General features: G+C 43.4%; 1 protein-coding gene and 1 long non-coding RNA gene across 6 annotated transcripts in view; one reads left to right on the top strand and one right to left on the bottom strand.

Moving 5' to 3' along the window:
- The window catches only part of tex2 (testis expressed 2), a 40,267-nt gene extending 14,589 nt beyond the window's left edge, over positions 1 to 25,678 (bottom strand). The window contains exons 1-8 of one of the 5 annotated variants that reach the window (XM_085155906.1): positions 25,512 to 25,678; positions 24,001 to 24,089; positions 5,843 to 7,583; positions 4,784 to 4,984; positions 3,500 to 3,863; positions 2,569 to 2,864; positions 2,143 to 2,286; positions 1,922 to 2,021 (exon numbers count right to left, since the gene is read on the bottom strand). In XM_085155906.1, the coding sequence (XP_085012032.1) occupies positions 1,922 to 2,021; positions 2,143 to 2,286; positions 2,569 to 2,864; positions 3,500 to 3,863; positions 4,784 to 4,984; positions 5,843 to 7,561 (2,824 nt within the window). In that variant the 5' untranslated portion in view covers positions 7,562 to 7,583; positions 24,001 to 24,089; positions 25,512 to 25,678. The other 4 variants (XM_085155908.1, XM_085155904.1, XM_085155905.1 and 1 more) reach the window with 4 other exon arrangements.
- Positions 3,548 to 7,017, top strand: LOC146520128 (uncharacterized). Its single transcript, XR_014873589.1, has 2 exons — positions 3,548 to 3,639; positions 3,743 to 7,017. It is a non-coding gene; the product is annotated as an uncharacterized LOC146520128 (long non-coding RNA).
- Positions 25,679 to 25,915: the final 237 nt, after the last annotated feature.

Here is a 25,915-nt window from a genome sequence, read left to right as displayed (position 1 = left end):
ATGCTTTGTTAGTATATATCTGAGGATGTATAGGTTCAGACAGAACACATTTGTGAGCTGCAGCTCCAACAACTGAACAACAAGAATCTTTAGACCTAAGATCAAGAAAAGCTGAATGTTCTTAATCTGAAATTGATAAACAAAAATTTTAATACGGCGGCTCCTCATGACATTTACATTCACTGGACACTTTATGAGGTACACCTTGCTAGTTGGACCCCCTTTTGCCTTCAGAAGGGTCTTAATTCTTCATGAGACAGATTCGAAAAGGTGCTGGAAACATTCCTCACAGATTTTGGTTTCAAAGGTGCTCTAGAGATCTTGAGCTCTGGTGACTGTGGAGGCCATTTGAATCCAGTGAAGTCTTCAGCATTCAACATTTTTCTTCTGTTGTCCAATTTTGGTGAGCTCATGTCAATTATAGCCTTAGCTTCAGCAGGTCATCTTGACCATGTCTACATGCTTAAATGTACTAAGTTGCTGCCATGTCATTGGCTAATGAGCAGTGTTGGGAAGGTTACTTTTAAAATGTATTCCATTACAGAATACATGCCCCAAAATGTATTCTGTAACGTATTCCGTTACGTTACTCAATGAGAGTAACGTATTCTGAATACTTTGGATTACGTAATATATTATCATGCTGTTTACAACTACGTGAATGTACTATTGCTGTTATTTATTACTGTTACTGAAGGTCCGCGACTCCGTAGTAAAGGGACCTCTGGCTAATACGGTGGGTTCTGTGTCAGGCTCGTAGCCGAAAAATAGCTTTACTTTGTTGTCTGGGTCAACTTTGCTTGCGAGAGACAGAGAGAGGCGTTGAAAGGCTGCTTTCTTTCTGCTTTTTTTCGGAGGAAAACACAAACAACGTACAGTCGAGTCTTAATAGCTTACTTACAACTGGGCTCGTCAGGCACTCTTCTTGGCTGCAGTGGTTATTATTATATTTACATGCTTCCAGCTCCCGTTTTTGCTCGATGACAGCTCGTATACTTTTCCTTTTTCTCCCTCCCTCGCTCACAGACACATAACGGGTATGGCAGTCCACTCTCCCTGCAGCACGGACTACACTGCTATGATGCTACATTCTTTAGAGCTATGCCTGTAGCATTCTGCCTATTAGCTTAGCACAACAAAACAAAAACAAAAAGGCGCTCTCTCACCCAGGAAACACGCACAGAGAGAGCGTCACCCTGTAACCATGGCAACCGTAACGCTGCCGCCTGGAACAACAGAACATAGCTGTCAAACAAAACCCAAACAGTCCTGACCCGCGACAATATGAAACAGGGAAGTACCGCCGTGTAATCCATTTATTTCAACAAAGTAACTGTATTCTAAATACCACCTTTTTAAACGGTAACTGTAACGGAATACAGTTACTCATATTTTGTATTTTAAATGCGTAACGGCGGTACATGTATTCCGTTACTCCCCAACACTGCTGATGAGGCATTCGACCAGTTGAACAATACCTAACAAAATGGCTAGCAAGTGTATAATCATCTCTTTTTTTGCCTTAAACCAGCTGGAATTAATACACATCTCTGCTCTGTTTCTGTGTCAAACTAGTCCCTTTGCTCAGGCTCAAGGCAGGCTGGGTGAGTCATTGTTTCAGTAATGGATGAGAGGGAGCCAAGACATGAAGTTTAATTACTGTGGCTTAATAGCGCAAACATGCAGAAAGGCTGGACTCCAGAGGAGAGAAGGACAGAGCGTTGGAGGGTAGGGGGTTATGGCTTAATCTAGCGAGAAGAGGAATAAGATGGAGATATGGTATGAAAGGTGAAGAAGACGGGTTGGGGAAAAGACAGAATTAATAAGTGGCTCGAGTAAGATAAAAATAAGAAATCTTGAAAGCACCCACAAAAATGTAAAAAAAAAAAAATAACACACCGAATGTAATTTCTCTTCCTACCTTGGTGGTCCACTGAAGGTTTGGAGGCACGGAGGATCTTAGGAATGGAGAAGCCCATGTCTAGCTCTGTCAGAGTCAGCTCATTCATAACATATGGCAGCTAAAAGACAACATGTATGAAAAAAGATACAAATACAGCCAACGCAAAGACAAATCTCTATCTCTTGAAGAAATCTTCTTGCATTTGGATATTACTAACTATAGCTACTGCTACTACTCACCCTGATCTTACTGAGCTTCATTTGGATCTTTTTGGAGACTACATTGGCCCAATATTTCTCTCCCAGGAAGTCCCAGAATATCCTTCCCAGAAATGCATTTACCCAGGCCTCAGGCTCCGCAGTCTCCTCTGAACTCCTACGCAGCTAAAGGACACACATACATGTATGAATGGCAGTTTTGAATATCTATAATCATTTTGTGCATCAAGCTTGAGCTTGATATATTGAGTTTGCTCCCAGCAACCCTTCAGTGAGATTCACTGAGTTGCCAGTGGTTGTCTCTGGGGTAACTTCAGGTGACAACAGACTGATTTAGTTGATATTGTGGTTTAGACGTGCAGACCCCAGGGGGGGCTTTTGATAGATGCCCACTTTGGATGACTCTCTTTTTCTATTCAGCCTGACATGCATTCATTTGTCTCCTACCTTTTTGGTAGTCTGGGGGCTGCTATCCGGGCTGTTCCCAGCGCTGTCAGTGGCAGTCGGGCTTCTAGGCGGCACCTGGGGACTAACGTATTTGGCCATGTAGACATTATAGTCCAACAGCATCTTCTGCTTCAAGCCTGCAGTAGAGCCACAGGAGAGAGCGGCGGTGGTCTCTTTGTGACGAGACTGAAACTGAGACAGCTCCTCCAGGCTTCCCCGGCTGCTGCTCCTGCTGTCAGCCTCCAGGCCTCCGACAGATTGAATGCTGCTACTGCGACTGTGGGAGGGTAAGAAGGCTACAAATGGAAGGAAAGGAAATGTGGGATGTGAAGGCGGTGTTTTGACACAATTATGCTTGAACATGGAACATTTTTAGTGATTCCAGATTTGTATACAATAATAATAAATGCTCAAAATTTAATTAGCCTTAGATAGCTGTCAGCTATTTTTGTATTCCTTTCTCACAGTAGACTGCAGCACTCTGAATTAGCATGCTGTACACTGCTTTCCAGTAATCCAGCCCTACCTTTACTACCTTTATCTCCTGACCCACACAATTTTGGCATTTCTCTTTGTATAAGGCCTCCTCCGCACAGGCTTACATCCCACTGTGGAAAGTGATGCTATAATACGCTGATGCTCTGTGCTTGTAATCCTGCTGACCCACCACACTCATCGGTTCACTTAGTTGAGGGGATTGGCAGTCCCTAAGCTGGGGCTTATGCACAGATCTGATTGCTGCGCAGTTGCCTACTTAATAGAACGGCTATTCTGACATCGAGGAATGGCGCGTGTCTGTGCAAATACAGGTGTGTAAAAAAAAAGAAAGAAAGAAAGAACATGGATAACAAATGCTTTACGTGTGTGTGTGTGTGTGTCTGTGTTTGCACCTTGATCTGGGAGAGTGTGCATAGCTGAGTATGAAGCTCACCATTCTTGCAGATGCTAGGCAGACTGCCACCTCTCCCCTCTGATTTCATTCGGGATGCTAGAAGAAATCTACGGAACCACTCTTCCTTTTCCCGACCCGTCCTCCCGAAAAGGTAGATAGTCAGATCCCCGCCTCCAAAGGTTGGTTTTTTGGGTTCCTCTGCTGACGCTGATCCTTCTGCCTTCTCACCCATGTCCGTTTTCTCCACCTTCTCACTCTGAACTGTCAATTTTTCTTCCCCAGCTTCAGGCCTCTCTCCCTGGGCCTTGGACATGAAGTCATCCTGCTTGGCCAGCTCAATGCAAATGGGGTATTTCTTGTTCCAAACTCTCTTCCTAGCCAGGCTCTGAGGCATCAGGTATATCTGTGGGGTATAAAGATTGACTTCACTAAATCAATCTCATGAACACGAATGATTTCTTTATTTCTTTATTGGCATTTCTAGGGCAACAGAATGATTATAAAGAAAATAAGATAAAGAGAAAAAGTGTTCACATTTTTATGCGGCAGATTGATACCTGAGGGTATGAGTGGAAACAACTGGTAGCAATAAATGTAAGAATATGCCTGTTTTCTGTTGATAAGTAACCAAGATTTGGCACCATTCAGAGCTGGAAAGGTTCATGTACTTCTGCTTTTGTTCTTGCTATAGGCCAACAATTCTCTAATACATACAGCAGCACTTCATTCATCCCTGTGGTTGTAATGGGCTGGAGCGGTATTGGATCTCAGATTACTCAAAACAATAACACCATGAGCAGAAATTGGACCTTCAGGGATGCTTTTCCTGTACGAGTGTCTGAATAAACTACACACTAAGTATCTACAATAATAACTGAGAAAGGGCAGTTAAGGAAACCAGAGAAGAAGAGTAGGTTAAGGGTGCATGATGAAACCTTTTGCTCTGTGATACACTGACATGAGAAATGTCAGCTGTGCCTTGAGATATGCAAAACTGTTGAATCAGCGCGCTAGTACACAAGATACACAACTGTGTATATAAGGTCGGTGACCTGTGATATTCACTCTACGTTTACACACAGTGTACGAGTCACAAGCTGTGATTGTCACTGAGCATGACCTATTAGCGAGCATGCAGTCGGGCAAAGGCAAATGTGACGGGACGTGTGCTCGATGTCACTAAATGTTAAGCTTATCATCAAGCACAGTAATACACTGAGGAGACGCACACACACTTAACACATTAATTTCCCCCTCGTCTTTGAGTGGTGTTAGCAAAAATCTCTCTTTCCATGACCAAAAGGCTTGTTTAAGCCACCGCACCTTGCTGTCAGTCAGGTCGTAGATCTTCTGGCTGATGTAAGTGACGTCAGGTTTAGGCTCATTGTGTGTGGCACGGCGGGAGATGTTCCGGTTGGGCTTGGACAGACGCAGGACGGAGCCCTCTAGACGGACGTAAACAGAGTGGGTCAGGGTGGCGTGGTACGTCTCCGGGTCATAGCTGTGGATCTCATTCATCCAGCCCTGCGAGAGAGAAGCAGAAGACTTTTCAGCTACAATGAATTAAAACTCGAGTCACCTCTCAAGACTTTTGCACAGTCTTTCATACACACATCAGATTTTCAGTTTAAAACCAGAGAATTAATTTGCTCAAATTAACTAAGTAACCTCCTGAGATAAAAAATGAAACCATCATTAAAGTGCCAAAAAAAACGCAGTTTATTGAATCTCCACTATGTATCACATACCATTGATTTAAAAAGACATTCTTGCTTAAAATTTATGCAACACAGCAAAAGATAAAGTGGGGCATCTGAGTCTTTGTGTATTCCCAAAGAAAGACAAGTATGAAGAAAAAGACAAAGCTTGTTGGACCGCTTCCCCACACTTGTGTGCCCGAGGGGCCGTCGTTCATCTGCCTGTATCATGTTCTGCAGAGCTCCTCTTTTTGGAACAGCTGTGGCCTCTAGCCATCAGGCTATCCTGTGCAACAGCTTTGTACCCACTAAGGCACACACACATGCTTGCATAACTCTGTCAAATTACTAAAGATTTCTCTTCTGATTTTCTGAGGTTACTTGAGAATAAGGAGAATAAGGTGCTGTCATTAAAATGTTTCGCTTAAAGAAAAACTGGAGCCATCACTGGAGAAGAAGTGTAACACAACCTCGTGATTCCCCAAGAGGCTGCACAGATGGAATTCTCATCCAAACTCCTACCTTTTTGTTCCCGAAGGCCACTGTGTTAACAAAGGCAATTCAACTGAAATAACAGAGTAGAAACATATAGTCTTCTTCAGAGTAAGGACAAACTGAACATAGGCGCCACACTTGCGAAAACTAATCACAAGTTTACTTTTGAAGTCACATGTTTTGCCTTTACCTTGAATATTCCTGGTTCCTTAATATCCAGCTGGGCCACATTCCATTGCTCTATCCTTCGCCTCCTTTTACTGCTCGCTGATGAGGAGGGCTGAGGGGATGACAGCCAAAGCACGAGAAAGGCCAATGCGAATCCCGCTATTATCCCGTGCACTACTGAGCATACACAGGGTGGCACAGGAAGCACCAAATACCAATACACCAACTGTGTTAAAATAATGAGACCAGTCACGGGTAAGGTCTCGGCCTCCTCTTCGGCTCCCTCTTCCTCTGGATCGAGCTCACTACACAAACCAGTGCTACCAGTATGGGGTTGCCGGGACCCAGAACGATCACCGTCCGGTGTCTCTGTGTCAGTACATAACTCAAAGTCTTCACTGTACAGCTCACAGAAGTCCTCGTCTTCCTGTCGAGCTACCAGGGCTGACATTGAACAGCGGCCCAGAGTGAGAGAGGGAGATTTGTGGAGGGCAGAAGATGAGGCCTGGGTGAGGGCTGGCGCGAGTGATGGGAAAGAGAAAAAAACTGACTCTGGGCCCTTAGCTGTGGGGGTTTCTTCCTCGTCTTCTCCTTCTGCCCCTTCCTCCTCTTTGATGCTGTAGTTGTTGCCACCTTCTCCGTGTCCATTTACCGCCGTTACTCCGCTAAGCTCCGACGCGCTGGAGGACAGCGATTTGGCACGACAAGCAGCACTTCCAGCAGACCCCGTACCAGACTCATCCCCCATTATCTTACTAAAAAGCTGCAGAGGGTCTGACATCACTTCCGATAGCCGCCGCTTGGTATCCTCTATCTTGGCCTCCACCTCTTGGACTTTGAAGAAGGACCTACCATCTGGAGACATGATGGGGGAGGAGGGGGCTGTTTTAGAGTCTCCACCTGCTTGAGTGACGATGATGGGACTGGAGGATAAACGGGGTTGGGAGAACTGTTTGAAGAGTTGCATGTTGCGAGGTGGAGGCCGATGGGATGGCTGTATTTGCTGATGCTGAAGAGGCCCTTCCGAATGGTCAGCCTTGGAAGCGTCCGTGGACAGAGACTTAACAAAAGACTTCATTAAGTGTCGATGACGTGCGTGGGTTGGTGCTACGGTGGAAAGTGAAGGGACAGTTTCTCGAGACTCAACCTCATTGGACAAAGACCTAACCAGACTAAGAAAAGGCTTGGAGGATGACAGTGCTGCAGACTTGCATGGTGAAGAGGAGCTGGAGCTTGCGGGTGAGGGATTGACCGGGAGCCGTTCAGACGGCCAGGAGGAGCTGGCAGGAGGATTGGAGGAGAGGGTGGATGTGGGATTAATAGTCAAGGCAGGAGAGTGTGTGTGTGGCTGAGGGTCTGAGGGCTGCACAGATAAGGTGGTAGATAAAACTGGGAGAACAGCAGGTCCCGAGGGGGTGTCTGCACCAGCAGATTCAAACAGCAGTTCCTCTTTTGCTTCCAAGCCTGTAGCAACACACCGGTCATCAGCTGCTGAAGCTGGACCTTGAAGCCCCCCTGTACCATCGAGGACAGACTTGTCTTTAACAGATCCAGCGGGTATCCCAAAGAGCTCCTCTTCCTCATCGTCTTCCTCTTTCCCCAGAGCAGAGAAGTGTATGGTGATGGTGTCACGAGAGTGGGAACGCTGGACCTGCAGCTTGGGTCCAGGGGTGTGACGAGGGGGCGGAGTGGCAGCATGCTGGCCACTTCCCCTGCTGCTGCCGCCCTGACTGCTCATCATCACCCTGCACAGGGCTCACGGCCTGGGGGGAAAAACACAGAGACAGTGGGAACACGTGGTTAATAAAAAACAATGGAGCAATAGTACATCAGTGCAGGGGGGAGGGAGGCTGTAGTGTTTGTAGTACAAATTGGCAATTTGATTTAATCAGTGATTTCAAACCAGACGTATAAGTACCCTGAGGGCCACTTCTGCAGTAGCCAGGGGATAGGTGGGAAGATGAGATCAACCAATGGGGAAAAAATTACATTGCAATTTAATTACAGAATTGAGCAGGCCTGAACAAAATGGTCTGAGCGGAAAACTACTGGAAGTAGTCGATAAGCAGTAGAAAACTGACACCCATGGAGAATGACACCCAAGTAGATAAAAGTATAGATTAAACTATTAAATTTGTTACCCAGCAGCACAAAATACATTAATGGCTAAACACTTCAAGATTTTTACTATGCATCATGAAATTATTGGTTGCTAACTGCCCTCAACTAATAAATGGTAAGTTAAAGAAGTGTCTACCCAGTTCTTGAGTTCATGTGACAACTGCAGAGACCCCCACGAGCTCTAAATGCACTCCTTGTACACACAGTACTTGAGACAGAAAAGAACAGCCTTGCAGCTTTCTGTTCACCCTAATGTGAGTGGACTGGACAGGTATGTCTATGTTCCCCAACCCATTAGCTCTCATTATGTAAGGTTGTAGCCGGAAGACCGAGTTGCTCTCAGGCCAAGCGTCTCTCTCTCTCCCGCTCTGTCTTACAAACACCCAGTCACTCATCCCACTATGGCAACATGATTAATGGGTTACTTCAGAGCTCACAAGTCTCAAGAAGAAGGGCCATCAACATTTCAGCTGTGTTTAACTCCACCCTCCAAAGGGGGAAGAATGCAGCGGGTTAAATACTGAAAAGAGGTGAAATGAGAACGGATCAAAAGAAGGAGCATTCCAAGAGCTCAAACCTCTCCCAAGCCAGCTCACTCTCTGGGCGGTTTTTCATGAGATTTCTTTTTAAACATTGAAGTTTGCAGTACAATAAAAATAAAGCATTACAGGTAAGCAAAGTTCAAATATGACATGATATTTGGATGCAAACTAAAACGTGATATTTAGAATCCACATATACCAATATGACTTCCTGAATGTTGCCAATACAAACAAAGGCAGCAGCATTTTAAGACCAGTTTTAAAGATAAGAGATTTTATAAAGGGTTGACCTTATTTGACCTTAAAAAAGACAAACATTCACATGACAAGAAAAAAAAAAAAAACCCACTTTCCCTCACCAATCCAAAACAATATACGGGTCATAATGACACCACAAAGTGGCCGTTCAGCTGAAGCAATCACAGAAACAAGGCGTCTTTTGTGTAGTTGACACAGTGGAACCGCAGTCGTTCATCATGCAAGGATTTCACTGAATGAGGCCTCGTGTCGTTATTGAGTTATTGTGCTTGTTTATTCTTCCACATCGCCCATATTGGTACCTCATCCTTGGTTAGCAGGATCAAACAGTCAGAGCACACATATGTGCAAACATGCTGTTTGTGCACACAACACCATGCAGCCTCTTTGGTGTTGGGGCTTTCAGCTGGTTGATAAAAAAATAAAAAATAAAAAAATAAATAAAAAAAGGTCTGTAATGGAAGAAGGAGGGACGGGAGAGGGACAACATAGCTGTTAGTTTGTGTGATTGTCTGCATTTCTGAGAAAGCCTCGGTGCCCCTTAGGGGCTCTCTGGTTGGCACTGTATCTCCAGAGATTGCATTTGCCGGGATGGAATAACAGAGCGTTTGACTTTCCCAGCCAGCCATTCACTTGGCTGAGCTACAATAGGTTTTGTGTGTGTCATTTTCAGTATATGCGTGTGTGCTGTTGGTTCTGCCATGGTGCTAGGGGCACAGCAGATCGAATAAAAACAACAACAAAAAAATGACAGATACAGGGAAAAAAAGAGCAACATAAAGAAGAAAGATGAAAGGCCACAGGGGGTCTGCAGAAGCAGCAGACGACCTTTCAGAGACAAGCTTTTGAAGCAGAATTTACTTAAAGACAGGAGGAGAGGGAAAACAGGGAGGACGAAAAAGATGAGGGGAAGTGGATGAGAGTGAGAGGAGAGCATGGAGAGGAGAGAAATTAAGTGGGGAGACAGAGTCATGGAGATGGGAGAGGTTGTTGTTGTCATCAGAGCCTGAAGGACAAATTAAAGCATTATGGAGGCTGACAAGGTGAGCAGGGAGCAACGTTTCCAAGTTTTCTCAGAGGCAGGTTTTAGCAAGGAGCAGCAAAAGGCAAAAATAAATAAATAAAAATCGCACACTCAATGCAAAACATAGCACGCTTGCACGCACCTACACATTTTAAGGTACTGTTCTCCTCTGTAGACGTAAGTTTTGCTGTTAAGATGAGTGCTATTCAGGTTCACACCAACACTGTGTTTGCTGACACACCCACAGTTTCAGGTACTTCCTGTCATCAAAGCTCCACTGCCATTAAACGGCTTGCATGTGTTTGTTTCAGCCACTACTGTGAGACGAGAGGAGACTGGCATGGAGACGAGACTCATCCAATTAATCAAAGCAAGCATGGCCTCTCTAATCAGCTCAAGCCAGCCCTATGGAGACTTCAGAGAAAGGGAGGGAGGTTAAAAGCAGCAAGGTAACATAATGACATAAGAGGCTGAACAGGCTATAGGGCAACAAGCATGTCAGCACAGGGCATAGCGGCCCGCGTAAAAGGTGTTCAATGACAACTTCTACATAAAGCAATGTTTTTGTAATGTAGAGTCTGCTAATCAATATTATACACAAAAACATCCTTGTCCAATACCAACATCCTGCTTCAATTCAAAGTGCATCTACTCCACAGAAATCCTCTCCTATCCATTATTAGACACAGAAAGGGAACATGAGAAGTGGGCTGCTAAAGGAAAGGTGGGAATTTTAGTCAACACTGGATTTTTAGGGCCAGTACCAAGTTGTTGTTGTTTCCTAGTTAATCCCAACCTATTAAGTGCATCCTTGTAATTAAAGAACAAGGTGACTGGCGGGTGTTCAGGACAGCCAGGCGTGACCTCGCCTAAAATCAAGTTCATTTCCGCAAAGAAATTTTACCTTTAGATAAACAAGCCGAAAAGAAAAGAAATAAAAGCAGGCGTGCAGGAGTGACGTGAGCCCACTGGGTGAAAAATGGTTGCGAGAGAAGAACAGAGAGGACATCAAAAGAAGAAGCGAGTCAGCGAAGGGACTGAAAGGGGAGGGCGACGGCGGGAAGATAAATCGAGTGAGACAGAGAGATCGGAGATGAACGCAGGGTGCAGGGCGGGGGAGGGGGATGATGGCGCAATTGATTGTCACTAACAACCGAGATACACAGAGGCCTCACTCACTAACGAGTGCACGCACACTCACACTCTGTGGACTTGTGATGCGCACATTTGCCTGGATGAGTAGGGCGCAAGCAAACCGAGACAAAGGGGAGAATAGTCTGAGCAGTTAAAGCGAGCGGAGGGAGAGAAACAGAAAAAGACACAAAGGTCGAGGAGGCTTTGTCGCCGAGCACACTACAGGCTGAAGAGTCACACAAAAGCTCAGAGCAGGTAAACACACGACGCACCTTGTTTCATGCTCTGCTGCTCGCTCTGAGGAGAACGCAGGTCCCAGTCATCACGGGCACCCTGGCCCTATTACGCAAACTGCACTGGACTTTGTTTGCTTACATACAGCATATTGCACAGAGGGCGAGTCAGAGCGTGTCAGCTGGGAAAGAATCCAAACATTTCCCACCGTGACCTAAATCAGAAGAGTCGAACGCAAACAAAGAGAGGTCATCACGATCATAGACCAACACGAAAGCCGGACTACGCCCGCTTTTATTTGCCACATCAGCCAAGGAGTCCCTGACCTGACTCTCACAGTGAAGAAGCAACACAAGCAGTTCTTAAAATAGCTCTGCGAGGCAGTGGAGGTGTCGTCCCCCAACACCAGACTGGCCGTTTACAGCGCACAGATGGGAGACTAAAAAGGATAGTGGGTAGAGATGGTTTTAAGCATTAGTGTTTGTATAATAGTATATTCAACAGACAAAGACAAGATTTATAATCGCTACTAAATGACATGAACTTTTGTGACAATATTCCATATCTGGCATACAACAAGTAAGTAAGATTTATTAAGTGCTTTTCGTAGACAGGCAGTCACAAAGCGCTGTGCACAAAGGTTAAAATAAAGAAAACATTAAGTAATAATGTTACTATAATAAAACAAATTTTAAAATCTATTGGGAGCTAATGTAAAGAATCTAAAATGGGAGTAATGTGAGCACGCTTGCTAGAACGAGTTAGTAGCCCAGGTGGACGATAAATTAAGATACCGTACATGGGCTGATCTCTTCCAATTTTTATCATGATCATCTTGAAAGAATTGTAACAGCTCGAAGAGATCACCTGGCATAAAAATGTCTTTTTAAAAAATTACAGCTGTTCCACCTCGTCGTCGAGATATCCGAGGTACACAGAGAAATGAACAGTCTGCGGGACAAAGCTCTAAAAGATGTGAGACATCATTCTCACGCTGCCACGTCTCAGAGATAAACATAAAATCAAGCGTCTCTGCACAGAACAAGTCATTTAAAATATAAGACTTGTTGGCAATTGAGCGGGCATTAATTAACATCACCTCTGTAAAGATCTGCGATCATGTCTTGTAGTTCCTGCAGTGTTGGCTTATCGTGAGCTGGTTACTTACCAAGAACATGACTTTTTTTTGTTCTTTTTCGAAGTGTTTTGAACGGCTCTTTTAAAGATGCAAATAAGGAATTCGACTTTTAAATGTATGCTAATTTCACAGGTTTTAAAAACAGAAATCTGAATAATGGCTGAAGCAAGATTCAGAATTCGTGCTTTGATTTGTCAACATTAGAGTTTTGGTTTTTTTTAGAGAGGGGATTATATCTTTATTTATTATTCAGAAAAATTCCAAATAATTGTCAGCAGCCGGGAAAAAAAAAATCCATTTTTGATATGCGAACAAACCCTTCGGTAAATCTGTAAAGTAAATGACGGCAAATTTATTTCGGGCTCAGTGTGTGAAAAAAAGAGAGAAAATGGGCTTTAATGTGTGTTTCACATTTTGTATTTTGCATTGCAGGTTTTCTCAAATGTATTCTTTAAATATGTGTTAACCAAACTCTTATTTGCATATGCATTCATCAGCCTTTCTGTTAAAGTGCTTGCTGATGCAAATATGTAATCAGCCCATCACATGGCAGCAGCTCAACACATTTAAGAATACAGACATGGTCTAGACCTTTAGCTTTAGTTCAAACATTAGAATGGGGAAGAAAGGCTATTTAAGTCACCTTGTATGATTGGTGGTGCCATATAGGCTGGAGTATTTCAGCAACAGCTGATTTGCTGGGATTTCCCCGGAGATTTACAAAGAATGGTCAGAAAAGTATGCAGCGAGTGACTGTTCTCTGTGTGGATCATGTCAGAGTTTAGAGGAGAATGACCAGATGGTTTCAGTCTGATAGGAAAGAAACTGTAACTCAAGCAGCCACTTGTTACAACCAAGGTATGCAGATGGGCATCTCTGAATGCACACATTGAACCTTGAAACAGATGAGGGATAGCAGCAGAAGACCACACAAGGTACAACTCCTGTCCACTAAGAACAGGAAACGGGGCTGCAATTCACACAGGCTCAACATAATTGGAGAAAAAGAAGATGTCCATCCCTTTATGACTCTAGTGTATCCATTTTCTGATCTGATTCCAGCAGCTCGGATTCTACAAAGCTCAAATCAACTTAAGCCATCACCAGATCTCAATACAACCTTTGGGATCAGGGCTGCACATAAGTGGTCCGCGGGTGCGCATTCGCTGTCAAAATAAAAGACGTGCACCAGATAAGAAGTTGCAACGCGTGTTTGCGTACATAAGATTTTCTGGAGGAGGACAGACATTTGTTTAGAACTCTTAAAGATGTAGAAGAAGCAAAATCCTTTAAGCAATTACTTTGGTGTTCCTCCACCTCCAAAGAAATGTCAGAAGGAGTCCGAACCGCAAAAGAAGCGCGTATTCTCGGAAAAGTGATTGCAGGAGGTGAGCTGGCTTCAAACAAATGATGAACGCACAGAGAGGTGGTGCAGAATGTGCCGTGAAACAGCGCCTTATATATGCACGCAAACGCGCATTGCAACTTTTTATCTGGTGCGCGTCTTTTATTTTGACAGCAAATGCGCACCTGTGGACCACTTATGTGCACCTCTGTTTGGGATGTGGTGGAACAGTAGATTCACATTGTGGATGTGCAGCCAACAAATCTGCAGCAACTGTATGATGTTCTCACGTCAAAATGGACCAAAATCTCACAGGAACGTTTCTAGCACCTTGTAAAATCTACGAATTTATGGAAAAAAGGGGGTCCAGCCCAGTACTAGCAAAGTGTAACGGTAAATATATGACAACAGACAAGACAGTATTTTAAAATAAAGACATTTTTGAACATTTTCTTTGCAAAAGTCTAAAATAAGACATGTTATGCAAGTTAAATAGCCCCCAAATGCAAAAGTGAAACGTCCTTTTGATACTGTACCCCCCACTTTTGCATCACACCTTTGTAATGTTAAACCTGAGTGTGGACATGGACATAATGGACATGAAACATTCAGTTTTACTGACTATTTTTGGGCATTCACATCAGCAGTGATCATCTCTGCCTGTCTCACACTCAGCCTGTTAGACCAGCACGTTTGCACAACAACAACACTTGCTGTGTAACATTCTCATATAAAACACACAAGCACACAGAGCTTAACACAGTCCACCTCCAGGGTCTGACAGTACACGAGCTGGTAGTTTGATGAGCTCCAGTTGAGCTCAGAGGAAACACTGAGGAGCGGTTTGATGGTGAGCTGAATCATGCAGCTCTCTCTTAAAGAAAGACGTAAAACAACAATAAAATAAAAGCCAAGTGAGATAAAGAGCACACGCTCAACTGAGCTGGATCAAACCAGTTTTCTTCACCTCTCCCTCTCATCCTCTGTCTCTGTAACCCAGAATGCACCATCGACACGTCAAACATCCAACCTCGCCGTGCGGCAGATGATCGGATGGTTGCCATGCCAACTGAGAAGCTTTCATCTTGCTCTGCACTCGTGTCTGCATCCTTTTGTTAGGGAGGGCAGCTTCTTCTCGCTCTGTAATCGTGCTCTCTGAGGAGTGTGTGGTGTGGAGGGTTTGTTAGCACAAGGCTGTCAGCGAACTGTGTTAAGTGTGTGTGTGTGTGTGTGTGTGTGTGTGTGTGTGTGTGTGTGTGTGTGTGTAGGATGTGTGGGTACAAAGCCACAGAACTAGAAAAAGAAACGGCAAAACCCAGATCTCAGATGTAAAACTTCTGAGATATGTGAAAAAGAGAATGTGATGCACATCAATTGGTCATTTTGGGGATTGTGTTGTCTAAGATGCGAATGTGCCCGATCAATTAATAAACTCTGATTATGGTTGTCAACATCAATAAACTTTCTCCTGACAACTTAAGCCAACTTTAATGTTCTCTTTGAGTGTTGAGATGAGCATGTGCCTGTTACCAACATTTCAAGCAGCTGATTTGTTCAAATAGCTGGTTTGATGCTTCGCTTCGATAAAGAACAGATTTGGGATAGATATCCAAATCTGGCAGCGTCTTACCCAATTTGACAGATCAAAAGGCGGACGAACGTGCGATCCTGACTGAATGCACACAAACATGCAGGCATCCAATACAAACATATTAAGTTATTTATAATCCATGTAAAAGCTGCTTGATGACCCGAAAACAGCTGGAGGATTTGGCATTAGTCATAATCCATCCAATTACACGATGAATGGAGAAATGGAGGGAATAGGGGGAGACGTGAGGGGCAGAAAAAAAAAAGACAGAAAAATGTGTGTCTCTGTGGATAAAGCTGACTGTCACAAATAAGTCGTCTATATTGCTGAAACATTAAACAGTAGTGCTGCTGTTTGTGGCTGAGAGGAGTAGATACAGTGCCAGTTTTTGTTAGGTTTCACACATTTAGTAACTGAAAGTCACACAAGGAAATTAGATTGGAAAAAAAGTAGGACAGAAATAGACACTAATATTACAGCCTTCAGGTTGCACACCCTCCACCAACGATTCATACTGCAGTATGAATCGTCTGTCAGACTTATATAATATATTGTAGGTAGCAAACACTTCCCAACTTACTAAAGTATCAGATCAAAAGTGAAATGTGTTCCTGAGTGCTAAAATGTCACAGTGATTTTTGACAAAGTATAAAATGTACATCCATTTTCTTAACTGCTTATTCAGTTCTGGGTCACAGGGGAGTTGAAGCCAATCCCCGGCATCTTAGGCCAAGAAGCAGGGTACATCCTGGACAGGCACAACCATTCATGTTCAGCTTCTCTCTTCATCTTTCTTATTGGTAGTCTCTTCAGTTGGTCACCTTGAAGCTGACAAAAATTAAGAGCTGTGTCTACACCGGAGTCTAAGGAGCTTGGAAAGAAAAGCATCTGGAATTCTTTAAATTGCTTGAAGACGTTTCACTTCTCATCCCAGAAGCTTATTCAGTTCTAAGGTCCACTGCCCCCCCCAATAGGGACAATGGAGCCTCTAATGATCCTCTTACTCAGAAGTGTCGAACTCCATGCCTCGAGAGCCGGTGTCCTGCAGGTTTTAGATATCACCCTATTTCAAGACACCTGAATCAAATGATTAGTTCATTACCAGGCTTCTGGAGAACTTCAAGACATGTTGAGGTCATTTAGCCGTTTAAATCAGCTGTGTTGGATCAAGGACACATCTAAAACCTGCAGGACACTGGGCCTCGAGGCCTGGAGTTCAACGCCTGTGCTCTACCTAATCACATGAACCAAGGTATGAAAAAAAGGGTGTAGGTCACAATCAGGACAGAAAGGTTTCAGGTGAACTCATTGTGAAACCAAGCCCCTCTCAGGTCAGAAGAATCAGGATGCGAGTGGGCATTAAGGGAGGTCATTTGTGCTGATTTGGTTACCAGAGATCACAGAGAGTCAGTAACATTTGACAACTTCAACAAGCAAACAGATGATTGACATGTGATAAGATGACAAATAGATTAAAAAGTTACCTAGGCAAAGGTTTCCTGGAATTTCTGCTCACAACCGACCATTGGTGATAAAGCAATGCGCAACAACAGAATTGCTTCATGTGTGAACGTCCCACATTGGGCGACAAGTGAAAGTGCAGCTGACAATTAGTGGGCCACCCTGTCTCTTAACCTTAAAGTTAAGAAATGTTTCATTTGGGGACCTGCCCACTAGTTGTTGCTTGAAATCCCCAAATGTCACTGACTTTCTACAGTTTCTAGCTACCACATAAGTGTGTATTTTTTCCTATGTGGACACTTGATTCCAAGTGACTACTTGTCCTAACTTGATGTGCCAGGACCAATTTGGAAAGTTGTTGAAACATTTTGGAAAAGAGCATGCTCTTTTTGATATGCTAGGCAGGAATTCAGAAAACACATCCATTCAATCTAATATTTTACCCAATTAATATAGAGCTATCCACTCCCTTAATGCTATCTGCTGACTGGGAATCATTGGAGGGGCACCACACATCACATTTACCTTCACTCACTATACAGCCATTAATGATTTAAGCTTAGATAATACTCCACTGTGGACATGGACAGCTGGAAACCTGACTGCCGAGTGCTCATCCTGTTATTTTTTTTTTTTACCTCCACTTGAAGTCCACTGCCTGGGGCGCAGGCATAGTTGCACTGTAATGTAAATTATCTGTGGACTAGTCTACGTGGTCCCAAAAAACAGGCAGGCACACGGACGTCTGTACGGATCCTTACGCTAACCATCTGATGATGAAATCTGAGTGAACCCTAGTGGACTAGTGGACATGGGAAATGTAATTCCTGCTTAAGCTTACCTTGATTAGTGGGCATTTGCCGTTTGCTATTAGCTGAGCAGCAAAAATTTAAGCAATGTGCAGAGGAATAGGCAGCAGTCTGAGTCTCCAATCATCAACTCAAGATCTTGGTGAAAAATTAATCTAAACCTGGGCAGATTTAAATGGTGAGGCAAAAGCCTATTGAAATGATGTAATGGAAAACCTAAAGCAGGACCATAGCTGTGTAACCTTGCTGGCCAGTAGGAAGGTTGTTATTGGTCAGAACTAGCTTGGCTCAGCTACAAGCGCATAGCTTGAAGCCTGGCAAGGCTTGTGATCGTGATCTCCCAAATCCATTGTTCCTTTAAGATATTTCTGTAATATTCTGTTCACAGGGACAGGACAAACTGCCAGCATTAAAGAGGCCTAAATGTAGGGAAGCAACCTAGATTTTGAATTTCTATTCATGGATTGCTCCTTAAAGTTGCTGCAAGCCTTCAGGGCATTTAGAAGAACTATTTAAATTACATTCACATCTATGTTTTTATTCAATATTTATCAAGTAGACTCACAGTATCAACACAGCCTGCAAAACCAACATCATTAAACGATTCCAGCCCAATAAACAGCTCGAAATATCTAATCTCCTTTCTTTGCGGCTCATTTTTGACAGTGAAGTGCTGCACAATAGAGGCTTAGACACAGGGGCTCATTAGCATATTAATGACATAAAATAACAGGGGGCGGTTTTCAAACAATGGTTCTTCGTGTTGAAATGTGCCATTTCCCCCCCCCCCTATATCTAGCTTGTTGAGCGTGTGATCAGACACACACTCAACAATAGTGGTGGTAATGAGAGCCTGCAATACCCTCATGAGTTGTCAGCAGCTGAAAAGCTCCATTTCTCATTCTTAAGTAGGACACCCACAATTCAGCCATTACATTATGCTGTCACAGGCAGTTTAAAATCAGGCTTGACACAAGAAATCTCTCAAAAATCCACCTGTAATAAGTTGAGCCATGTTCTGCGAAGATTGCGTGAAAGAAAAACCAGACCACTGCAGATACGATCATGTCATAACTTCATGCGGAAATGACAAAGTGCTTTTAGCAAACTGTCATTAGACAGTATTTGTTGGGGATTATTTTCAGCGCCGGATTAATACTCACTTCACATCACCAAATGTGTATTTAAAGTTAAGCGGGGTTGAGTCAAAGCAAACTACAATGCCCGTGTTCACAGTAATGAAGGAACAGATTACAGCCTCCTCGTTTTTGAACCATGAATGAATGGCGTATGTACAATAGGGAACATCACCGGGACGGTCCTTAGCTCATGACATGCCATGACAAACATAAGTTACAAACTCATGTTTCAAGTCCAGGTGTATATGTGAGACCCTACACTTTAAAACTGCACTGCAATTTCCAGGCCGGACATATACAGGGCTTTCATGCCGAGCGCAGTGTGGCAATATCAAGTGTGTTTTCTGTGTGGTCAAATCTCTCTGTGTGATCAAACCACCACAGACTTCCTCCTTTCTCTCTAAATCGAACTTCCTGTTTGTCAAGATCGTTATGACAAGACGAAAGCACCACCCATTACTCTCGCTCTTGTTTAGTGCAAAGAGAAATTCATGCATCTTCACCAGAGTGAATTATTTTTTCAGCTGCAGTAAATCATTGTGCAGCCCAGTATGTTGCTTTGTCAGTGAGTGCTTTTATAAAATTGTAATTTATATAAATAAAGAGAGAGGAAGGAAGACAAAGTTTTACAGTCAGTTGATGACAGTTTCATTTTAAATTAGTCCACAAGATTTCATAAGGAAACGCAAATTTCTGTAGAACTTATCAGTTGCTAATTTGCATTTTCTTCTCCACACGTTAAACCACAGAGGTGCATTTGAAGTGAGGACATTTAACATTTGAATATTACTTGAAAAATAATTGTGAACTATTTTGGAACCTGGCTGCAGGAATTTGATAGCACTCGGTTGCTCTACAGAAGCGTCAATAAAGTCGTGCTGGGGACAGTTTTGGCTCAGGCCATGTACGAAAGTCGCCTAAGGTGTCACCACATGGTGGGGTGCCAAAGAGGGCGAAGAAATAGTTTGTCACTGCTACTGATCTATCCTTAAAAGTCAGTCGGTGACTTCCATTTGACTGCATATATTGCTAAAAACACTGCTCACACTGCAGTAAACAGTTGGTGCTGAGAGATGACTATACATTCAAACACTTTGCAGAGGCATGACTTTTACATAACCTGACGTTTCCAACCCCACCACTCATCTGCTTACACTGCAGAGTGAGAATCATATAGCTTACTGTTGTTCCCTGCAAACATTACATGATCTTCACTGTGAAACATTAATATCTTCCCCAAATATGATAAATGTTTATCAGTAGGTGAAACAAAAGAGGAACAATGACATAAAGATTAAAAAAGGATTGTGTCAGGAAGGAACAATTCAGACATTTTGTTAAAACGAACAGCTATAAATACATATGTTTGCTCTAGAAGACACACTTTACATGCCCAAGCTGCAGGAGGCACACACACAGAGGTTATTAAAGAGGTAGCCAATAATGAATACTAGTTTATGGGAGTCTTTTCTCTGAGATCACTAAATGCCTGCAACAATATGGTTACCTTGAGTAGCAGGGTCCATATGAGTGTCCCCAAGTTCAAATCGACCATCGGGATCGTGGAGACAGGTGATTTAAGTGACTTAAATCACATGGTTCTCTGTGCCAAACAGGCTGGTCTGAGAATTTCAGAAATGGCTGATCTGGTGAGATTTTCCCACACAACCATCTCAAGGGTTTGCAGAGAGTGATGCTTTGAGCTGAAGGAAGGCAACAGCAAACAAGGTATGCAGAAGAGCATCTCTGAATATGCTACACGTTAAACCTTGAAGCAGATGGGCTACACCAACACAACTGCCACACCTGTGAGTTAAGAACAGGAAACAGACGCTACAATTCCCACAGGCTCACCACTTGGTCAATAGAAGAGTGGAAAACACTGCTGCAACACTCAGTGTAAACTACAATAGAACTCTGATCGACCCCGCCTTGTATCCATGCTTCAGGTGGTGGTGGTGGTATAATGGTGTGGGGGATATTTTCTTGCCATGCTTCTAGCCTGTTCACCAGCAGCTGTGTGACACATTCATGTCAATATGGACCAAAATATCTCAGAGGAACGTTTCCAGCACCTTTTTGAATCTACATCATGAAGAACGATGCCAGTTCAGAAGACAAAACAGGGTTCAGCCTTGTAGTAGCATGGTGTACCTAACAAAATTGAATGTATATCTTATTTTTAGCAAAACCTTAATTTCAAATATAGTATTTAAAATAACCATAACTGTAGCCTTACGGTCTGCATAAATGCTTCCCCATCACAATACAGCGAGCCCGTTCTCACTCCCGAGGCGTAACATGCCGACGTTTTGTCACGTCCCGGGGCGTTCCTGAGGAACGCAAAAGGAGACCTTCGGCGTTCTTATTAGTGATGGGATTTCCGGCTCTTTTTAGAGATCCGGCTCTTTCGGCTCGACTCACTAAAAAGAGCCGGCTCTTTCGACTCCGAACCGGCTCTTCAGGTTGTTTTGTTGCTTTAATTATTTAATCATTAACAATAATATAAAATTATGCAGAAAAGGAATTACTAATGTAAAAAAAGTGGTTTTATTTATATGTGTTTATATATGGCCCCTAGAGACAAAGCACGTACGAACTCTAAAGCATATACAAACTCCAAAAAGCACGTACAAACTCCAAAACACATTTCTAGCGTTTACTGAACTTCCAAAACAGAGCTACCCAGATCACTTAAATTACACAATTGAAAACATGTGTGTATTGTTTGTGTATTTATAGACAAGCACTCATATTTATTCAAATAATTAAAAAAAAAAGTTCATTTACCTGTTACTACCACACACCAAATCCGGTTGTTGATACTTCCTGGCTTGTGTAGCCACTAGGTAACAAAAGCTCAACACTGCGCCCTAGAAACCTGGAGCACTTCTGTTGTCTTTTGTACGTGCTTCTGAGTTTTTACATGTTTTGGAGTTTGTACGTGCTTCTGAGTTTTTACGTGTTTTGGAGTTTGTACGTGCTTCTGAGTTTTTACATGTTTTGGAGTTTGTACGTGCTTCTGAGTTTTTACGTGTTTTGGAGTTTGTACGTGCTTCTGAGTTTTTACATGTTTTTACGTGTTTTGGAGTTTTTATGCGTTTTGGAGTTTGTACATGCTTAGGAGTTTGTACGTGTTTTGGAGTTTGTACGTGCTTTGTCTCTAAGGTCCACCATAAATATACTTTATTTATTCACTCCACATAAAATGTAATAAATAAATCATATAATACAAAAAACAACAATCTACATTTTAAACTTTTAACTATTTAAATTTTCAGCTTTTTCCTTTTAAACAAATTTAACGTGAAACAACACAAAACACTGCAAACCACAACACAATTAAATATAAATTAAAATATTAAAACGAAAAGAAGATGCACATTCTCTGTCATATGGGCCTGCATGATTTCTGAATCCTTTATCATCTGCAACTGAAAATAGTGGATGATTACTATACCTTTTTAATGTGACATTGTTGTCCCTCGCTCTCTTTCTCTTTGGCTCTGTTCCTGTGCTACTGCCAGTGTAACTAACGCCCCTCCCCCCTCTGCCCAGCGCAAAGTACAGGCCGCGCATGCGGAGTTTAGCGGAAAAAAGGGCGAGAGAGAGGGTGAGAGAAAAAAAACCAAAAAAAAAAAAAACCTCACGGCTCCCAATAAGGAGCCGGCTCGCATCGTTCACTTCAAAGAGTCGGCTCTAAGAGCCATTTCGTTCGCGAACGACCCATTACTAGTTCTTATGGTACGCGGCGGGTTATGGCCGAAATCCAGTGCAATGACACTCCCGCGGTAATAGACGTTCCAGCCCTGTATTCCAGCCCTGTATTCCAGCCCTAAACCTAACCTTATCCCTAGCCCTAACCATAACCTTTTTCCTGAGGTTAACCAGGACTTTAATTATGTTAAATAGCGTGTTTCTAAGTGATTTGAAGAAAAAGAGCGAACATGTGTAGATTGAGTCCATATGGTTCTCATATTTCCTCATTTTTTCCGAGGTCGTCATTTAGGAACGTGGTGGGTAGGCGAAAACGTAATATGTTGACGATTTGTCACCTAGCGTAAAATGTTACGCTTTGGGAGTGAGAACGTGTTGATACAGCATGTAGGACACAACCTCTCTCGTCATTAAAGTAACTGCTGCCACAAAGTTAACAACACACCACGGTCTAAAATATCAATAAATGCTACAACATAAAGGCCTCTGATCAAAGCTATATGAAGAATGTCTTTAGTCTAGCAGCCAATCGAGAGCAGTTAAAACCAAATTAATGCCTGTGAGTCTCTTACACCGTCATCAGGAACATTTGTTAGAGTTGCACTGCCCATTATCGTGTATGCTTTCAGCCTGCACCTGCTTGGTAAACAAAACAGGGAGATGAAAGTGAAAGAGCTATAAGGCACATTAGTATGACACCAGCTAAAAAATGGTCAAAGTGGGAAGTTAAGGCTAACAAAGACAACTTTACTTCCCAAAACTTGCCAAAATGCACTGACATTATACCTGAATAGACAAACTGCTTCTCATAGGTACTGTAACATAAATACATAGTAAACCACACTGGCTTTGTCAATAACCTTCCTCTTATTATTCCCATAGAGCATGCATATTCCATTGTTTTCATATTTCTTTATTTCTCACTGATCGTACTCTTTCCCCAGGACGCAGAAAGTACAACAACACAATAAACGTGCAGACGACTGTTCTTTTGAACAGTACTGGATACATCCATAAGTGTTAACAGGACTAACACATCACGCACGCTGACCCCCGTCAGAGGGGTCAACTGCTGACTCAGAGACAGCTTGTCAGACGGCCTGGAGCTGAATTTATTTTAAGTTTAAACTAAAGGTAAACTGCAGCTGAACCGTGAAAGTTCACTGCCTGCAGCGAGCAAACATGTAAACATAGAAACACAGCAGACCCATCCAATTGCATCCAATTCTTCGGCCTCACAGAGCTGGGAAAACCTGTTTTTAGCTCATATTGTAGTAAAAAACAACAGCTAATTCAGATGGTTCAGCTGCCCCTGTTTGCTTCCACCCCCAAAGCAATTTGTCTAATTAAGCCTATGAAAAGTTATTAACCCCTGTCATGCAGAAAAACACGTCACAGATGTTTGTGTCCTAAACACAGAGTGCGTGCATGTATAAAATGTACACAAGTGAAATTCCACGTATGCTTTCAAACAGGGAAATGTGCTTTTACGCTGAGATAGATGTTTGGTACTGAGTAAGAGAAGTCGAGATGAAGGAGACAATTAAGGAGAAGAAAAGTGAGGCAGGGAGCAGCGCTCAAGGCCATGGATCAATTTGAACGCAACCAACTCACAGATATACACAAACACACACACACAAGGTCAAAGAAGGGAGGGGGTGTCTTACCTTGAGATTTTAGAGGCATTCAATCTTCTCTCGGATCACAATCTGCTCGGACACACACAGCACAGCCATGGATCACGATGCTGACGTACCTGGGAAAACAGTGGAAAAGGACTGTCAGGTTCAAATGTGTCCATCAGTCCCTCCTCGGTCTCTTTCCTGGAAGACTGTACACACTTTAAATAAGTCAGCCTCCAGCTCCTAAGGAACTGGCTCAGATGTGGACACTGGACACAGACCGCACCCCCCACAAAGAAAAGCAGTGTCATTACAGACCTGCTATGATCCATTCCTGACATAAAGCTGTCCTAAAGTTAGACAATGATGAAAACAAGAGAGATCTACTGCTGTGTGTGGATCTGATGCTGTGGCCTGATCTAAAAGCAGAGCCCAGAGTGAGAGAAGCTACACATGCAGACCTGTGCAGCTCACAGCAGGCTTCATGGATAACGAGCCTCAGCTGATGCATCTGTCACCTGCCAGCAGACACAGCCACTTCCTATAAACCCGTCTCATCTACTAGCTGTGACTTACAACATGGTCCAACCACTGAGACATCGCCACAGTTCTCAGTGTACTCTGATAAAACTGAAGCATCCTGAGAGCTGTAGAAAGTGTGGCTGCTCTATAAAGAAATCAACATATTTTTTTTCCCCTCCTTTAACATACCAGGAACATTTATAAGGTACGGCACCTACAGCTCCATCCGTCCCTTTGTCCTCGGCTTCAGCTCTGCGCTGGTTTATGTCTGACTGTAACGCATCCATGGGCCGAACAGGTGATACCGAGAGCGAAGTGACAAGAAGACAAACCCCAAACGCACCTTTAATCACACCGTGGGCATCGCATCATCATCCCCAGGCCACTGGCTCGCCCTGCATCCAGGCTTTGAAGCTGCGTAACGCGATGCGAGTCCCTGCGTGGAGCGCTTTTATCTGCAGCCCGGAGCCTGCGGAGGGACGGGGCACGGCGGGGATGGCTGCCGAAGGCTGGCTGGCTGGCCTGAGAACCCAGCCGGAGTCCGAGCACACAGACAGCGCCACAGCGATCAAACCTGGCTCCCCGTGTACGAGTGCACCAGCTCCGGGCTTGTACTGATTTTAGTGAATGGCCGATACTTTGCGCCACACCCCCCTCCTTCCTCACCATTTACATGATATTTACACCCAAATCAGGACCCGATCGTCGGCACACTGGTGATTCATATTTTATAGTGATGCAGCAGGAGAGTGCGAGTTGCGTCACGGCGTTGCAGTATGCCCACAAGACGCGGATTTCCCTCCACAAACAGTATCAAGTCTCTCTCCGATAAAGCGCTGCCTACAGCTGAGAACCTGATCAGCTGATGAAAACATGAGGGCTCCAAAACGGTTAAAAAAACAGCTTTATCCCCTCATAGACGCCATGTTTTTTTTTGTTTGTTTGTTTGTTTGTTGTTGTTTTTTTACATTAACTATCAAGTTAAAAACCAAACAAACAAACAAACAAAAAACCCCACAGAGAGCTCAGCCTACCCCTGGATCAAGTCCACTACGTGTACAGCATTTCTGGCACTGAGGAGATCCGTCTAAATTTGGGTTCCTTTAATCTGATTATATTAGCTTGAATAGGCTGCCACCTACTGGATTGATGTGATTATATCAAGAGAAACCGTCCACGTGCGTCCTTTTTTGGATTTTTGCCCAGCCGGTTCATCTTTCATCTGATATAACCCGCACACTAAAATCGACTGATCTTCCGGTTACACTGCAGTAAGTTTGTTGCATATATCTGTGGTTGGATCAGAAGTGAGTCCCAGCAGCAACCTCCCTTCTGTCGGTGTGGGGGGCCATCTAGTGGACATCAATGCTAATACTGGGCCGCAGAAAAGCATTGATTACATTCAAAATTCCATAAATCAACTCAAATCCCAAATAAA

This window comes from Neolamprologus multifasciatus, chromosome 4 (genome assembly GCF_963576455.1).
Source record: "Neolamprologus multifasciatus chromosome 4, fNeoMul1.2, whole genome shotgun sequence".
Classification (NCBI taxonomy): Eukaryota; Metazoa; Chordata; class Actinopteri; order Cichliformes; family Cichlidae; genus Neolamprologus; species Neolamprologus multifasciatus.
The sequence above is the reverse complement of the archived record's forward strand: the minus strand, read 5'-3'. Positions and strand labels throughout refer to the sequence as shown.